The 17,677-nt window shown below is 40.2% G+C and overlaps 1 protein-coding gene across 1 annotated transcript in view; it reads right to left on the bottom strand.

Moving 5' to 3' along the window:
• Positions 1 to 17,677, bottom strand: part of SEMA5A (semaphorin 5A) — a 1,054,315-nt gene that overhangs the window by 349,739 nt on the left and 686,899 nt on the right. The window contains 1 exon segment of the mRNA XM_033929716.1: positions 13,713 to 13,917. Coding sequence (XP_033785607.1) covers positions 13,713 to 13,917 — 205 coding nt within the window.

Below are 17,677 nucleotides of genomic sequence, written 5' to 3'. Positions count from 1 at the left end.
GGGCCAGTCCAAAGCTGCTAGAATCACCAACTCCTGATGGTTTGCTATTCTGCAGATGATCTGACCAACTATGGACCATGGAGGAAACATATACATGAGATCGGAGGACCAGGGATGAGTGAGGGAATCCAAACCCTACGTTTCCTGGCTTGGCAATAAATAGGAACCCTCTTATAGAATTACTCTCCATATGGCTCACAGTGCAGATGGTGGGTTATTTTGGTAGCCTTCTGTAGACTGCTTCTAACCCTGTTTCCTTCTGGAGATCAGGCTTCCACAGTAGGACACAACAGACCAATAAAGTCTAAAAATGATTATAAGAAATAAGGAATTATCACAACTTTTTTTTTTCTAAAGGTAAGAACCTTCTTTATGTATCCTACATGCCATTATTCCCACTCTGAAATCTGGCTTATTGTGCTCTTTTCATACCTTGAGATTAACAGATATGATCACCCAGAGTTATCTCTCTTATTTGAAGCATGTCAGTGTCTCACCCCATCACATAAAGAAATGCATTTTTTTTACATTATGAGACCTAAGCAATAAATTAAAGGTATATAGAAAGGTGATTTAATATGTACAAAGTAATGGTATCTGGGGGTAATTCTATAAAAAGGTCACTAACATGTATGCGTTAAGGTCATTTACATGTGTACCAAGTACCCATGTAAATTAGCAAAATACTAGTACATATACATATATGAGTGCACATGTACGTGTAAATACCAATGCTGCAGCTACAAAGTATTCTATAAAATGTGCCTAAATGCAACAGCTTGCAATATAAAGATGGGCAGAGTCTGGGTGGAGTTTAAGTGGGGTACAAAGTCACACATTAAATTATAGAATATTATCATTTTCTGCATAAGAAGAATCATCTGGACCTGTCATTTTGTTGTGCTTTTTGAACATCTAGCCCTTGCTTTTTATATTCTGCTTTTCTTTATTTTTCTTTTGGATTTGTTTTTTCATGAAGATATTTTAATATAGATATTGAATAAAAAAAAAGAATACAGCAATTTATATGCACTTTTTTAGCAATCTAGATATGAGCATTTACACCAGCTTTATGGTTTATATAAGCTGTTTAACTTAAATTATATAAGTGTATTTACATTACTAAAGTGACATTTATTTATAAATGATTTGGAAATTGAAACGACGAGTGAGGTGATTAAAATTGCAGATGACACTAAACTGTTCAAAATTGTTAAAATGCATGCGGATTGTGAAAAATTGCAGGCGGACCTTAGGAAATTGGAAATCTGTGCATTCATATGGCAGATGAAATTTAATGTGGACAAATGCAATATGATGCACATTGGGAAGAATAACCTGAATCACAGTTACCGGATGCTAGGGTCCACCTTGAGGATTAGCGCCCAAGAAAAGGATCTGGGTGTCATCGCAGACAATACGATGAAACCTTCTGCCCAATGTGCGGCAGCGGCCAAAAAAGCAAACAGGATGCTAGGAATTATTTTAAAAAGGGATGTTTAACAAAACTAAGAATGTTATAATGCCTCTGCGACTTCACCTGGAGTATTGTGCTCAATTCTGGTCTCCTTATCTCAAGAAAGATATAGCGGCACTAGAAAAAGTTCAAAGAGCGACCAAGATGATAAACGGGATGCAACTCCTCTCGTATCAGAAAAGATTAACAAGGTTAGGGCTCTTCAGCTTGGAAAAGAGACGGCTGAGGGGAGATATGATTGAAGTCTACAAAATCCTGAGTGGAGTAGAACGGGTACAAGTGGATCGATTTTTCACTCCGGTAAAAATTACAAAGACTAGGGGACACTCAATGAAGTTACAGGGAAATACTTTAAAAACCAATTGGAGGAAATATTTTTTCACTGAGACTAGTTAAGCTCTGGAATGTGTTGCCAGAGGTTGTGGTAAGAGCAGATAGTGTAGCTGGTTTTAAGAAAGATTTGGACATTTTCCTGGAGGAAAAGTCCATAGTCTGTTATTGAGAAAGACATGGGACAAGCCACTGACCTCTGACTAGTTGGCTCCATTCTGGGTCTCTGGACACAGCCTGATATGATAGGAGTCTGTTGATGAATCTTTTCTGAGTGCAGCATTTGACTGAGGGGAAGGTGAAGAATGATGTATGGTGCGTGGATTGGCCCAGTCCAGTGAATAGGAACTGATTATTAAGGTAGTTGGGCAGTAGGCCATAAAATGCTTTGTAAATGAGACAACCAAATTTGAAAAGTAATACAAGTTTTTATCCTAACACGACACATATTGAGGATCCAATATACACTTCTTTGTAATCTTTCAGTCATGGGCAGGAGAGTTTGGTGAAGAGGTGTGGTGTAATGTATATCTGGCACCCTTTATGTGAAGTTCACAGCAGTGTCTTTTAAGGTGCCTCACTGTTCTATTGGGATGTCTATGTAGCCAATTTAGATTTGCTCCTGCAGGAGGATCCAAGATGGTGTCTTGCTGAGAGGCTTGGAAAGGTTGGCTTTTCTGGAACTCCATGGTGGTAACCGTGTTGGTTCTCTTGCTGGGAAAATGGACAAGAGAAAGGGAATGGCGAAAGTCCAAGTCCCAGCAGTTAGCCAAGTACCGCCGATGAAACAACTTACCTTGGAGGATTACAGAATGCTATTAGGACCCACGTCGGTTGTCTCCTCTGATCAAGCACATCACGCGCAATATGCGTATGTGAGTTGTGTTAGCGGCAACAGGATCTCATTGAGTCCCGAGAATAGAATGGCCCCCCTGCTAGATCGAGAGCATCAGCTTTGAAGCTTGGAGGGAATTCAAACTTCTTTATCACTGTCCGGGAATCTCTCGCTGATAGTTTTATTCCCCACAGCAAGGTGTGTCAGTGAGGGTGTCCCCTCCACAGATTTTGTATACAGCTGATACTGTGAGTGAGGCATGTGGGGGCAAAGACCTTTCTGAAAGTTCTGCAAGTGTGAAAAATAAGAAGCCAGCCATTATAACCTTAGAGGTACTTTGGGAGGCTATACAAGACTTAAATTCCTCTTTTTTAAGAAGAGTTGATAAAATGGAGGGTGAAATGAAAAATGTTTCTAAACAAATTGCTTCTCAGTCCCAAGGCTTAGTTCTGCAATTGGAGAAAGTAACAACTTTGGAGCAGAAAGTGGAGGAGGTACAGAATCTGGGAGTAGCTTTGGTGAAAGATAAGACCTTAACCCAATGAAAGATTGAATATTTTGAAAATCAGTTAAGAAGGAATAATTTGAGACTCTTAAATTTTCCCAAGTCACCTTTGATATCAGCAGTGGACTCGGTGAGATGATATCTGAAGGAGGTCCTTAAGATACCGGATGAAGCACTTCCACTGATTGTGAAAACTCAGTATGTTTCTGGGAAAGAAACGAGAGGGGCTGGAACCTCGGGGAGATCCGATGGTAAACTTAACTTACTTTTTGGAATCATCTCTTGAAATAGTTACCCAGAGATTGACTCTAATTGTAACATTTGCTCTGGAGCTGGATCACAATAATGTTTTACACTTATATTTCTGTAATATTAATCAGCTGTTTATGGGATCAAATATTTGGATTTTTCCTGATTTATCTAGAGACACTCAAAAGAGGCACCAGTCATTCTTGGCCTATAGATCAAGAGTGAATGCTTTGGGGGCCAATTTTGTACTGAAGTTTCCTTGTATTTGTATTGTATTGCTTGAGGGCTCAACTTTTAATTTTTTTTGACCCAAAACAGCTATTAGATTTTCTTATAGCTAAAGAGGAGATTAAGGTGATGGTCTGACTCTCCAATGGGGAGGGAATGCTGTGATTAGGCTGAGACAATGATGTGGGGAAGTCTCCAGGGAAAGTATATATGAGATATCTAAGGGCCATATTCATTTAGCACTATTGTGAGCCTACAGAGAAAATTCCTCTGGGTACAATGTTTAATGGATTAGTTTGCTAAGTCCTCTATCCAGAGAGGTTTTATTCGACTACTTTGCCATTAGCCAGATCACCATTTCAGTCTTGCCTGGAAATTGCACATTTCAGAATTATGATGCTATTGTCAGGGTCAGCTGATCTACTAATGGGCTTTCTTTTAAGAAACCATAGCATCATTTTAATATGATGTCAGTAATGTGAATTTTTAAACATTTTGTTCTACAGATATACACAGACAAAACATCTCTCTGTATCTGTACTTATTCAGAGATTAAAACATGTTGAAAGAAATAGCTAGTGCTCTGCAAAACGTATTTAGCCAGTGGCAAATGCATTTTTCCTGGAGAGATATATTGGAGATGACTGATTAGAAATTGCACTTGCAAAAGTGCCCTTTGGCATTTACTTTGTCACCTAATTTGAGAGTAAGGGGGGAACCTGGAAATTTCTTCCTCTTTCTTGTGCTTCCAGTCTATTTGGAACCTGTTCTGTGATCTAGTGCCATGAGCTTTTATTCACAACTACATGAAATATTTTCTCTTAATTTAATCCATCATTTATAATTGCTTATTTTAGAGAGGTTGAGATAGAAGACAGCATTATTAAAATACAAATTAACATAAAAGTACATGAATAAAATAGAAGCCATTTTACCAAAGGCATTAAGCTCAAATGCACAGATAGCATGCCAGAAAAGACTTACCTACCTTGACTTCAGAAAAAAACTCAAAACTCACTTATTCCACGGACAGAACCCTTAACACACCCTCACACTTCTTCAACTCCCATCAATACACGTGAACCTCCATCTTTACTTCTTATCGTACCCACCAAACCTATTAACTTCAATGACCAGTATATTCCTGTAAATAAAATATTACCTTCCTATTGTACACTCTTGTATATTCCTGTCAACTTCAATGACCTGTACATTCCTAAAATGTTAATTCCAATGATTTCATTGTTTGTAATCTTAATTAATTGTTGTGAACCGCCTAGAACTCTCTGGGTATGGCGGTATACAAAATAACGTTATTATTATTATTACTATAAAATGGGTTAAACCATTTTGTGGCTATTGAACTGCTTCATACACTAAGCATGGGCAGAAAGTGGGCATTTCTGTATTATCTAGGTAGCGTACTAGGATTATTGTGAACTAACTGGTAGCACCTCCTAAATAGGAGGCAGTAATTGAGGAATTTTATAAAGCCCATGCCTAGCCGATGTAGGCACCTAACTTACCCTCCCTTTTACAAAACCACGCAAAAGGTTTTTAGCGCCAGACGGCACGATGAATGCTCTGCACTGCTCTGATACTCATAGGAACTCTATGACTGACGGCAGGGCAGGATTAATTAGTCGAGGGTCCCTAGGCACACAAGTACACTGGGCCCCCTGACACAGCCCACCCCAACATGCGCCCAGGCGGAAACAGGAATCTACGTCAGAGGGAAGCTTTGGGCAAGCAGCACCGCTTGCACAATTACAGTTCTCATTGCCTTTCTTACCCGCATTGCTTGCTTGTCTTACTTTCCGTCGATGGGGGGGGGGGAAGCGCGTTGCTGATCGATGCTGGAGGGGTCCATTGCCATTTGGAAAAAACAATGTTGATGCCCTCCTTCATCAGGCCCCTCTGACCATTTCGGGCCCTAGGCATGTGCCTACTTGGCCTAATCCTGCCCTGACTGGCAGAGAAGCGCAGCGCATTCAGCACACCGGCCGGCACTAAAAATCTCTTGCACGGTTTCGTAAAAGGTTAATTTTTTAATAGACATAATCAGTGATGATAATGGAAAATTAGCACCTTGTAATTGATGCAAACTGCACTTAAGTACCTGGATGTTAGGGTGCCTAACTTGGTAAGCACCTGTTACTTTGAGGTAGGCGCCTAGTCCGAGGTGCCTACCATTAAGTAGGCGTGGTTAGGAGGTGGATCGTGGGCATGCTTTGTATGCAGACTTGGGACAGTTTGGACTTGGGAGCCAGTAGGTGGCCAACTTACATGAAAGATTTTAGGCCAAGAAAACCCTGGCATAAATATGGTGTGCCTATAAGTTAGGACATCTAAGGCTGCTTAGGTGGCATTAAGCATGATTCTATAAAGTGCACCTATCATTCATAGAATCGTGCTTAGCGCCACATTAGTCAACACCTGATTATTAGGTGCCGTATAAAGAATTGGGTCCTAAGTACTTGTGATTTATTTTTTTTTTTTGCAGGTGTCATGTGTTAACAGAAGCATTAACACACAATCTGCAAAAAAAAAAAAAAAAAAAATAGTCCAACTTTAATGTCATGGAAAAATTGGGCTTAATGTGTGGGAAAGTTCATCAAGTTTATTCAAATGAATTTTTTTTAGTCAAATTACCCACATACTAATTTTTATTAATATCCGCGCACTAATGGCAACATTAATACATGGTCATCATCATTATCCAGTCTGCCTAACAAGATAAAAGGTATGATGTGATACTACTCGTACATAGGCATACTTCAGTCTGTGTTTCTCCATCTGGTAAACAATTTATCTTCTTATTTAAATTTTAGGTGCATACTAAAAACATTTATTTACTAAATTTCTGGAGAATCAGTAATTGTATATTGATGTAGTACTGTACTTAATGATCCCAGATTTATATTTTTGCTGTTTTTCTACAGCTTGGCTCTTTTGTAAGCCACTGTGAACTGTGGGCTATAAATAAAGTTTTATGTTATGTTATTTGTCCTTAGTCACAAAGCAAAGAGCAGAGCATGCACTAGTGCTGCCCGATTCAGGAAAAAAATTTTTGATTCAATTCAGTTTATTGAATCGATTATTCAATTCGATTTTCCTTCACAATTGGGTGTTTTTTTCAAACATCCTCATGGGTTTATTTTATAGCCTCTTCACTCCCTTTGCCTTCTCCTAACCACACTGGCGCTGTGGTGTAAATAAAATAAACAAACAAAAAAAGACTTTTCCTCTCTCTGTTAAATCCTAGTTCACTTTTGTGGTCTAACACCAGCTCTGGCAGGATACACGTTTCAAATCTGACCCATTGTAATCACAAAACAGAAAATACAATTATTTTTTCTACCTTTTGTTGTCTGGTCATTATTCAAATCTTGTTGGTCCCAGGCTCTGGTTGTCTTCTGATAACTTGCTTGCCAGGGTCTCCTTCTTTCTTCTTTCCTGTGCTAACCATCCATCTTCTATCTCTGTCATCCCCTTCTGTTTCCCTTTCCTCCACCGGAGATTTGGCATCTTTCCTTTTTTATTGTCTCCATCCACAGATCCACCTTTTCTCAACTATCCTTTCATCCAGCATCTCTACCTCCTTCCCCACCACCCCAGGGCCCACCATCTCTCCCTTTATTTTCCCAACTACCCTCCTATCCATTATCTCTATCCCCCCCCCCTCCACACCATCCCTTATGTAAAACTTCTCTCCCTTTCTGTTCCTTCCCTCCCTAAATCCCATTGTCCACCATCTCTCTCCCTCTCTTCTGTTTTAGACCCATTATTTCTTCCCCCCAAAGTCCAACATATGCATGTATCTTTGAATCCCCACCTTCCCTCCTTTCCTGTACTTCTACACCAGGGCTCCCCTCCCCTGAAGGTCTGTCCTCCCCTTGAAGGCCTGTACCACCATCCCTGAAGGCCTGTGCCACCACCCCTGATGGCCTGTCCCCCCCCCCTTGAAGGCCTGCACTCCCTTGAAGGCTTGCACCCCACCCCTGAAGGCCTGTCTGTCCCTTCTGAAGGCCTGTACCAGCACCCCCGAAGGACTGCACCCCCCCTGACCTCCCGCACATCCATTTACCTCATTTCAGCAGCCTACAGAAATGATCGCTTTTGCTAGCGAACTCTGCAAGCTGCTATAGGCCTTGGGAGCTGTCTACCCTCTGCCGTGGTCCCGCCCCTCCTCTGACGTCGAATGCAGGATCGCGGCAGAGGAAACATCTCCGAAAGCCTATAGCAGCTTACAGAGATCACTAGTACAAGCAATCCTCTCTGCAGGCTGCTGAAATGAGGTAAATGGATGCACGGGAGGTCAGGGGGGAAGTCGGACACCATCAGGAAGCCACGGGGGAAGCCGGACACCAGCTCTTCCCGACTGACCCTTGTCACCACCTATGCTTTGGCCGAGCGGTTTTAGGTAGCCAAGCAGTGACATGCGCCTAAATACTGGCGTGAGCCCCCTTTGAAGTAGGGATACCTGGATTTGCTCACTAGCACAACTTCTGTGCGGGTTCCTAAGGAAAACCAACAGTCAGGAGGGTTCAAGATGAAATACTGAGCTTTTATTAAAGCCTTGCTTACAGCACTCCCATGCCCACCAGGTACTTCCGGTGCAGCATGAATTTACATTCACAGAAATACAAAAGAACTTTCTCAAAACACAAAATATAAACTTCTTTGCTCTGGACTTTAGCACAGCATACAACATAGTCCCAACAGTCCTCTTCACCAGAGTTAGATATTGGCAGCTCTGCCAGTTTATTCTTGTTCAGTGCAACTGGCTAACTGAACTTATGCAGTAGGGCTAATCTGAGTTTCCACAGTGCAACGGAACAATCTTCAATTCAGCGTTCTCCCTCAAGACTGCTCAAGCAGGCAGCCTTAATTGCTTTACACAGAACTGCAGCTGTGAATAGTCACAGAGCTTTGATAACCTGACACCACAGTTATTCAGTTGTTCTTCCTGCTGGGGTTGTTTAGCTAAGCTGAGATACACTCAGGCACTGAGATCTGCACTGGTGCTATACGGACAGTGAACTTTGCCCCTTTTAATCTTACAGTCTCTGTCCTAAACAATAAGGAAAGAACAAAAACATTCCCTTAAAACGCACAGGGTTGTGCTGTCTCCATGGGTTCAGGTTGGCATTCACCTGGAGCATTACTTTCCTCTGTTAACATGGGTTCAATATAACTGGGTTCCAGGGCAGAGTTCACCACTGGCTCTTCTATCATATCCCAGTCAGACTGCAATCCCTGGCTGTTCCTCAGGTAGGGCAGCCTCACGCTGGACTCTCTGTGCCTACACAGCTTGTCTTCCCAGGACTCTCCAGCCCAGCCCCTCCTCCGACCTCCTTAGCTCTCTACAGAGCCTGTATAAGCTGTGGGAAGAAACCACTCCCCTGTAGCTGCAGTGGGGGGGAGAGTCTCCTTCCCTCTGCTTGAATCATTTCTTTCCGGGTACCCTGCTGATCTGCCTCCTGCCTAATAGGCACTGGATAATAGCAAGGCAGAACTTTCTTGCCTTGCTTTAGGACTGCATCAGGAAAGTTAAAGCTTCTTTTTTCTATTTCCATTTCTTCCTCGCTTTCTACAGGATAGTCAGCTGATCTACTCCCCCGGATTCTGACTTGGTCAGCTCTTCCGCACCGGGGTTTGTATATTTTCCTATATTTCTCTGTGACTAACCTTGAGGATCCAGCCGATTTCTCACACCCTCCCCCCTCACCCTCTAAAGCAGGAGTGGCACAACCGGCCAGCAAGAGGCAGCACTGCCACTCCTGCTTTAGGGGGCAAGGGGGAAGGGTCTGTCACCAAATTGGGAGTCTGATTTTTTTGTTTGTTTGTTTTAAATCGATTTGAATCGATTCACTCGAAGTGAATCGGTAAACCGATTCGAATCATGAATCATGCACAGAAGGTTTTCTACCACGAAAAGGTCATATATGTGATTGCACCTCTTTATCACTTGTTTGGCAATTCAACAACTTATTTGCCTTCACTTTTGGGTTCCTTGAAAAAGATTCTCAAAATGTGGCCCATGAGGGACCCGTTCAAACCCCAAAAGCTAAGTTACATGCATTTTTTGAATGATACAAAAACTTTTGCATAATCACCATATAGATACTCTTTATGGTTTGTCACTATTCCACACACAGTGATTGGGTGGTGGGTTTGGCTATAGGAGCTTCGGCTCTTGGTCAGATTACACAATTCTGAGTGTATGTGAATTACTATATTCATGATATTTGAAATATGTGAACATATATGTAGAGATCTTTTTCCTTTTCATAATGTCATTTATCCTTGCCATTTTCAGGGCACAGACCGTAGAAGTCTGCCCAGCACTGGCTTTGGTTCTCAATTACTATTGTTGCCATCTATTCACTGCTAAGCTTGTTTGGTTCCATGCATTACATTTTCTGTCCATGACAAAACATGGCCTTAGTATGCAGAAAAGACACATAAAAGTGTGCTAAGACCATGTTTAGCCACAGCTTATTAAAAGGACCCTTTGATGAAGCTTGCTAATATTTGAATTTAATTTGAATATTGTATTTCTTAGTGAAAGTTATTTTATTTAAACTGCGCAACTTAAGACAAGTCCGAAAATACTTCAACAATGAACAATTCAAACTCATAGTACAAGCGCTAATCCTAGGACTCCTGGACTACTGTAACATACTTTACCTGTCATGCCCCGCCAACATGCTAAAACAATTACAAACAGTCCAAAATACAGCCCTAAGACTAATATACACGCTGAAAAAATACAACCACATTACCTCAGCTTTCCAAGACTCACACTGACTCCCAGTACAAGCACACATACAACACAAATTCTTCTGCACCCTATTCAAAGCCCTAAATGGAAATGGATCAAGCTATCTGAACAACCACCTAATCTGGAAAAACACAAGGAGAACTCAAGCACTTTATATACCTCCCCAATCAAAGGCATGCAAAGCAAAAAAAAATATATGACGGCGGTCTACTAGCCACCAGAGCAGCAAAAATAGACCACCACCTCTCAAATCTGCTGACTACAACGCCCAACTACAAAACATTCAGGAAAGAACTGAAAACCATACTATTCAAGAAATTTGTCAAATGATCTAACCAAACCATATCGACCATTCCCAGATCCCGACGCATACTATAGCTATCAACCTTGTAATCTCCCTGGGAATGCCCTGGTTAATTTCTTGTTGTAAACCGCCTAGAACTGAAAGGTATTGGCGGGTTAGAAGACATCAATGTAATGTAATATAATATGATTAATTTTTGATGCTGTTGATGCTGTAAGCCAGTTTTAAGTCTATTTTTTGGGAAATGAGTGCAATTTAACATATTAAAGCCCTATTTTGTATAAGTTGTCTAGCACAGAAAATGGATTTCCAATTTGGGATGCTCACTAAACATACAGCCGTTTGTAAAATATGTAGCCACAATTAAATGCATGCATTATGGCAGCATGTACAGTACAACAGCCATATTAAAAAAAGAAAAATAGAGTTTGCTATGTACACACTTGTCAACACTAGATTTCTCAGAACTTCACCTCCAAGGGGAGCCAATTAAGAGGTCAAGTTCCAAAGCTAATTTTTCTGTATTTTGAGGTAGTTTTAAATACAATCAGTCCTTTAAATCCCAGCTCCAGATGAGTGGTTAACCGACATTTAAATGTAAGTCAGAATAGGTGTAAATGTCGAGGGACGCCTTTTTATTTTAAGGTATATATGTGTTTTTTTGCAAATTAGACCACAGGAGATCACCAGTGATCTCCTGTGATCTGTGGCTATTTCAGAAATCCAATTCCAGCATTGAATTTCCGGTCTATTTTGGGACAGCCGAGACATTGCTGGCTAGACCAATATTCAGTGGCTAGACAGCTACGTCTTAATGGCCAAAGATAGACCACCCTTTTAGACTGCTCTATCTGGCTACCAAAATTAATTGATGAGATGCTGAATATTGGAAATGACTGGCTATGTCATGTGACATAGCCATTCACCAGCCAATCTGGTGAGCCGGATATTCAGCGGGAGAAAATCACCTATCTCCTTCTGAATATCTCCAGACAGTCGACTCTGTACTATTTAGCCAGCCAGAAGCCATTCCCAGCCAACTAAACAGCACTGAATATTGAGCCCTATGTCTTTATTTAAGGTTGAGAAATGGTATATTAATACTTCCAATAAACTAGAACTAAATTATAATGCATTTGATCTTTGAATTTTTTACCTCCATATGCAGAATTTTGAATTTTTTTTTTTTCAGATTAAAGTATATTTGCCAAAGCTATTATCACTCTGCCAATTTTTCAAGGTCATCCTTTAACTATCCTTAATATAGTTTTTCTTATCATAAACAAAGCACAGTCCTCCAACTAGCCCACCCACAATGTCACTTATGAAAACACTTAAGAGGACTGGGCCTCCTATTGATCCACAGAGGTTCTTGTTAATTACTTTTCCTTCACTAGTGTGAATCCCATCGACCACCAGACAGCACACATGCATTTTCCATTATATGTGTACTTTCTTTCTTTGAAATATATTTCAGACTGTTTTGAGGGAAACTCCTTTCTTTAATAGCAGAGGTTGGAAACTATGGTCACAACCCTGGCTGGAATTTACAGATTTCCAAAATGATTATTCATGAAATTTATTTGCATACAGTGAAACTAGTACATACAGATCAATCTCATGTATGTTCATTGTGGAAATCTTGAAAATCCAACTGGGTGTAGCACTCAAGGACCATGGCTGCCTATCCTTGCTTTATATAACACTAGTGTAACTGAGTATAAATGTGTGCATGTGGAAGTGCGAGCACTTATGCTAACCAAGCTGGTTTTGAAAGCTCAAGTCTAGGGTATCACAAAACATGTGTATAAGTTATAGCATAAAAAATTGCATGAACAAATTTAGGCATGCACCCAAATTATGCACACAATTAGTTCTGATAACTGGACACTAGCAATCAATTATTGGCACCGATTAGAATTTGTATGTACCTCACTATGCGCTATTCAATAAAGATTCACATTTAAATTCTTACATGCAGGTCAAAAACTGGGTGTGATCATGGGAGTACATAATTTAACCTGACCCTCCTATCTCTCCCCCCCCTCCAAGTGAACCTTTCCGACCCTCCCAGCGAAAGCAGCAAACCTCCCTGCTACTTCGCGGTTTTCTCCTCCCTCTGCCGCTCACTGATGACGTCATCAGTGAGGCGGCAGAAGGAGGAAAAAGCCGCGAAGCAGCAACGCTACTGGAGGGAGGTTTGCTGCTTTCGCTGGGAGGGTCGGAAAGGTTCACTTGGGGGGGAGAGATAGGAAGGTCAGCGGGGGTTCGGCTGGGAGGGGGGAGAAGCGTCTGCCTCGGTGCTCCAAGGCCTGCCGCCATTACCTTTTTCGGTAATGGCACCGATGCTGCTTTCACTGGGAGGGTGGGAGCGCGATAGGGACCGGACCAGCTGTGCACCCCCCCTAAGGCTGCACCCGGGACGGACTGTCTCCCCCCCAACCCCCCTTGGTACGCTACTGAGGGAACGTCTTTTCATTGTTTTTTCTGTGTGCCAAGTTTCATCTCGTTCCATTAATTTCTTGGAGAATGGTTTTGCCCCCAGACCGAGAAATGGCAGATAGTCTTGACCCCTTGTGTATAATTCTTTCCAACTTCCATTCAGCTGACAAAGACAACATAAGTATCTATAGATCTTTATAAAATAGGCTCCCCAGATCTTGCCACCTTCTTTCTTCTCACACTATATCCAGGAATGCATACATGCAGATTGCATAAAAGAAAGGACACCCTTTCCATGTGTGTATTTTTGTGTATGTGGCTGCACAATTTTATACAGGCCCTTTTTTACATGTGAATCTGGCTTTAATTGTGGAAAAAGATGAAAAAAATAAATTCTCATGTAAGCAGGATTATTATTTGTATTTCCCAGACTGTGTTCTGTCACCTTGGAAACACTCTTTTGAACATAATCAGGTTCACATCAACTACTGTGTACCACATTCTTGTATCACTGATTATATTTTAGCCCAAGATGATATTTAGTGACATCTATACCTGTGGCCAAGTACATGATGTGGAACAGCATATCTTTGCCCTGAACAACGTCCACCACGACATGGGAAAACCGGCTGTTGTCTTCCATAAAGTAAGGCAATGAGCCCACTGGCTGGACAACCTCATGCATCAGTATAAATTTCTGGGCATCCTGAAGGTTCCTCTCTGTCAGGTTCACATATATCCCTTGGTCCACAGTGCCACACTAGGAACATTAAAAAAGCACAGACAAAATGAGATCGGTACTCAAAGATTTATGCACTTAAAACTGATTTTTAACTTCACAAATCTAACCAGCTCAAAGCTCCAAAGTCTCCTCTAATCATCATCTGCAAAAGTGCAGTTGCATAGGTTTAAGCAAGCAAATAAGGTGCTAGACCAGAATGAATTTGTTTTGCAAACTGAATTGGTTAGCACAATATTTAGTGCTAAGTGAGTGGTTATGTAAAGAGCTGACTAGATTTAGGCAGCAAAAGTATACATAAATGACAATATTCTAGAAATTCACACGTGTAAGTGGCCATTTACACATGTACAGTTTCCTGACTAATGCTATTCTGTAAGTCCGCACCAGACTTTGATGATGCATATTTTGCAGGTGAGCATCAACATAGCTGGAATGTGAGCAGAGCACAAAATTATGCATGTAAATTATAGAATGTTATGATTCGCATGTGTCCTTTCACAATCTAGGCATGCTGTAACGGGTCATGCAAAAATATAGATGAATATCTGACCTGTAATGCAAGTATTCTATAAAGTTTACAAGTTTCAAGTTTATTTTAAAATTTGATTAATCGCCTAATCATATATATATTCAAGGCAATGTACAATACTAAAATATGTTGCAACATGTAAGGGGGGGTCTATCAATATTGCAGAATAGGCTCTAAAAATAGGTTTACTTTTATAGAGTTACACTCCAAGGGGTAATTCTATAAGGAACAGTCTAAAGTCAGGGACCAAGACTGCATGTAAATGCTACAATTCCTAGTTATGTCCCACTGAGCATAGTTTAAGGGTATTATGATAAATGGTGGAATATAGTGTGTTTAACTATACATTAGAAGCCTATTTTACTAAAAAAAAAAAAAAAGTAAAAGTGAATCTTTTAGTTAAGATTTTAAAGACAACCATTAGCATTGAATTTATGTTAAGTATAATACCTGATTTGTATGTCTACCTATCTTTGCCGAATCAATATCTTCTTTTCCCTTATTTTTCATGTAATAGGGTCATTCCATATCAAGTGGTCCAATATTGAAAATCATCCCTACTCGACCTCCTTCAAATTGAATAAAATTTTCTTTGGATGTTCCCTTTAGCCTCAAATGAAACCATGTAAAATTTCTCAGCTGGATCTCTGTTGCTTTGGTTCACAGAGGCCGAGTTTGGGAGGAGTATGAGCAGGGGCCAGAGTTAAACACACACTGGCTGATATACAAAACTATTTAACCAACCAGGAAAGGCTCCTGGCTGATTAAATAGAATTTTAGTGCCTAACCGCAGATATTCAGTGGGAGATAACTGGTTAGGCACAAATATTCAGCGTCAAACCTGCTACATTTAGCAGTTAAAATAGGCCACATAAGTTAGTGCTGAATATTGGCTTAACTGGTTAAGTTGTTGTGGTCAGTTTGGGCAAATCCTATACTAGTAATAGGACAGAGTACCCTACCGGGCTTCAAGGAAGGATTGGATAAATTCCTGAAGGACACGGGGGTTGAGGGATACAGATAGAGGTAGAGATAAGTTATGAAAGGGCTTACAGGGAAGGACAAGGGGATTAAAAGGGCTTAGACGCCGGTCACCTTACAGGTCATGGACCTGATGGGCCGCCGCGGGAGCGGACTGCTGGGCACGATGGACCTCTGGTCTGACCCAGTGGAGGCAACTTCTTATGTTCTTAGTATTCTATAAAGAAAAGGCAGTGCCTAATTTTCTTTCTAGAATAGGCTTCAAATAGGTGTACCTTTATAAAATTACCCTCTGTTGGATAATTCTATTAAGAACTGTCTATATTTAAGCAGGCAGGCAAGAATGCAAAAATGCTAGCATTCTAGTTATTTATACTTCAAGTTTCAAGTTTATTAAAAATTTGATTAATCGCTTAATCAAAATTCTAAGTGATGTACAAAATTTAAAATTACAGCTTACAGGGGAACTATACACACACTTGGACTAGACACACGGACATACGCTATGAGAGGGAGAAGCAGGGTAGGAAATACAATTCTTGATAGACAGTAAGTTAAATTTATGTACCAGTGCTTAAAAATTTGGTGCAGTGATCGAGAAATTGAGCTGTGTTTATTGAAATTGTTTGTTTGCACTATGGTAGTTTGGAAATTTAATAAAGATTTACAAAAAAAAAAAAAAAGTAGTGGGCAAATTTTGCTTACCCAGCGGTCTCATAAGCAAAAACGGTTCTCTGAGCACTAAATAGTACTGTATAGTTTCAAGTGTTACAACATACCGGAGTGTGCACAAAGCTATATCTGTTTCTAATGGGAATAACTCAAAAAGAAATTAGACGTTTGAAGATCATTCAAAATATCTCAATTAAACTCATAATGAAAGCAAGGAAATTTGATCATGTCACTCCTCTTCTTAAGAAAGCACACTGGCTTCCAGTAGCGCATCGAATTCAATATAAACTAAATCTACTTACTTTCAAATCCTTGTTATATAAAACCCCAGCTTTCATTTACAAGTTATTGATCCCTTATACCCCAATCAGATCACTGAGATCTATTGACCAACATCTATTAATTACGCCCTCACTTAAAGTTATTAATACATGGTGGCATTCTATCTTCTCTGTTACAGCTCCTCAAACTTGGAACTCCCTCCCTATTTATCTCAGAGAAGAAAAGAACTTAGATAAATTTAAAAGTAAACTTAAGAGCTTTTTTTTCAAATATGCTTATGATATTTAGGAGCCCCAGCCTATTTTCGCTTATTTTCATAAGGCTACTTCTTTTATTTCCCTCCTATTGTTTTTTACCATTATCGTCCTTCTTTCTATCATTATTATTGTATTTCATTACCCTGCCTTTCCCTTTATTTTCCTTTCTATTTATTTTATTAGTCATTCATTTAAAATGTTTTGTTCAGTGTTCATCTGTTTTTTTATAACCCCTGTATTATCTGTAAATTGAAAGATTTGTTCATCGCTTAGATATTTGAGTAAGCGATTAATCAAATACTTAATAAACTTGAAACTTATTTGATGCTTTGAACTATAGCTGCGCTATCCCAACTCACACTGGGTGACATCATTTTGATTATGATGTCATTTTTTGACTCTGGTTCCTCTGTTCACAGTATAACTATTTTGCATGGTTACTAGGCTAGTCAGCTTTGGTCTGATCATTATCTTTATTCATTTAACATCAGTTGGAAGAGCCAGGGCCGGGCCCTGATGAGATCACAAGTGTCTTATTTTTCTTGGGATGTTATAAATTCACATAGATTTTGGATTGAATCTGAATCCTCTGGTGTAGTATGTGATCCACCTGAATTTGTTCCTTACTGGCTGATAACCAATACTGGGGTTTTGGATAACATTGTACCCTGTAAGCTTAAACGCAAGCTATTTTAGCGGTTTGCCACATGATTTGATGATGAGCTCTTCTAGCTGAAATGCTGCTGCTGACAGAGAGTGCTTGGTGGAAGTAAGCTTCTACTGTTATAAGATCACTTTGGCAATAGGTGGTGAAGGATTACAAGGCGGCCTTGAAGGAGAAATGCCGGAGGTATTATTTGGGTTTGGGCAGAGCCATTGTAAAAATGAAGTCTTTGTTTTGTTTGGTATCGGATCCTACAGGATGTTAAAAGCTGTGTGAATGTTTCATCAGAACAGACTCCCACTGCAGACCAATTGGGTGATTTCTTTTACACTAAAATCTATATAGTCACTGCTTGTGGGGAAGGTTCTCCCAGTTGAAGAGGTGTTTGTTGGT

This window comes from Geotrypetes seraphini, chromosome 2, assembly GCF_902459505.1.
Source record: "Geotrypetes seraphini chromosome 2, aGeoSer1.1, whole genome shotgun sequence".
Lineage (NCBI taxonomy): Eukaryota > Metazoa > Chordata > Amphibia > Gymnophiona > Dermophiidae > Geotrypetes > Geotrypetes seraphini.
The sequence above is the reverse complement of the archived record's forward strand: the minus strand, read 5'-3'. Positions and strand labels throughout refer to the sequence as shown.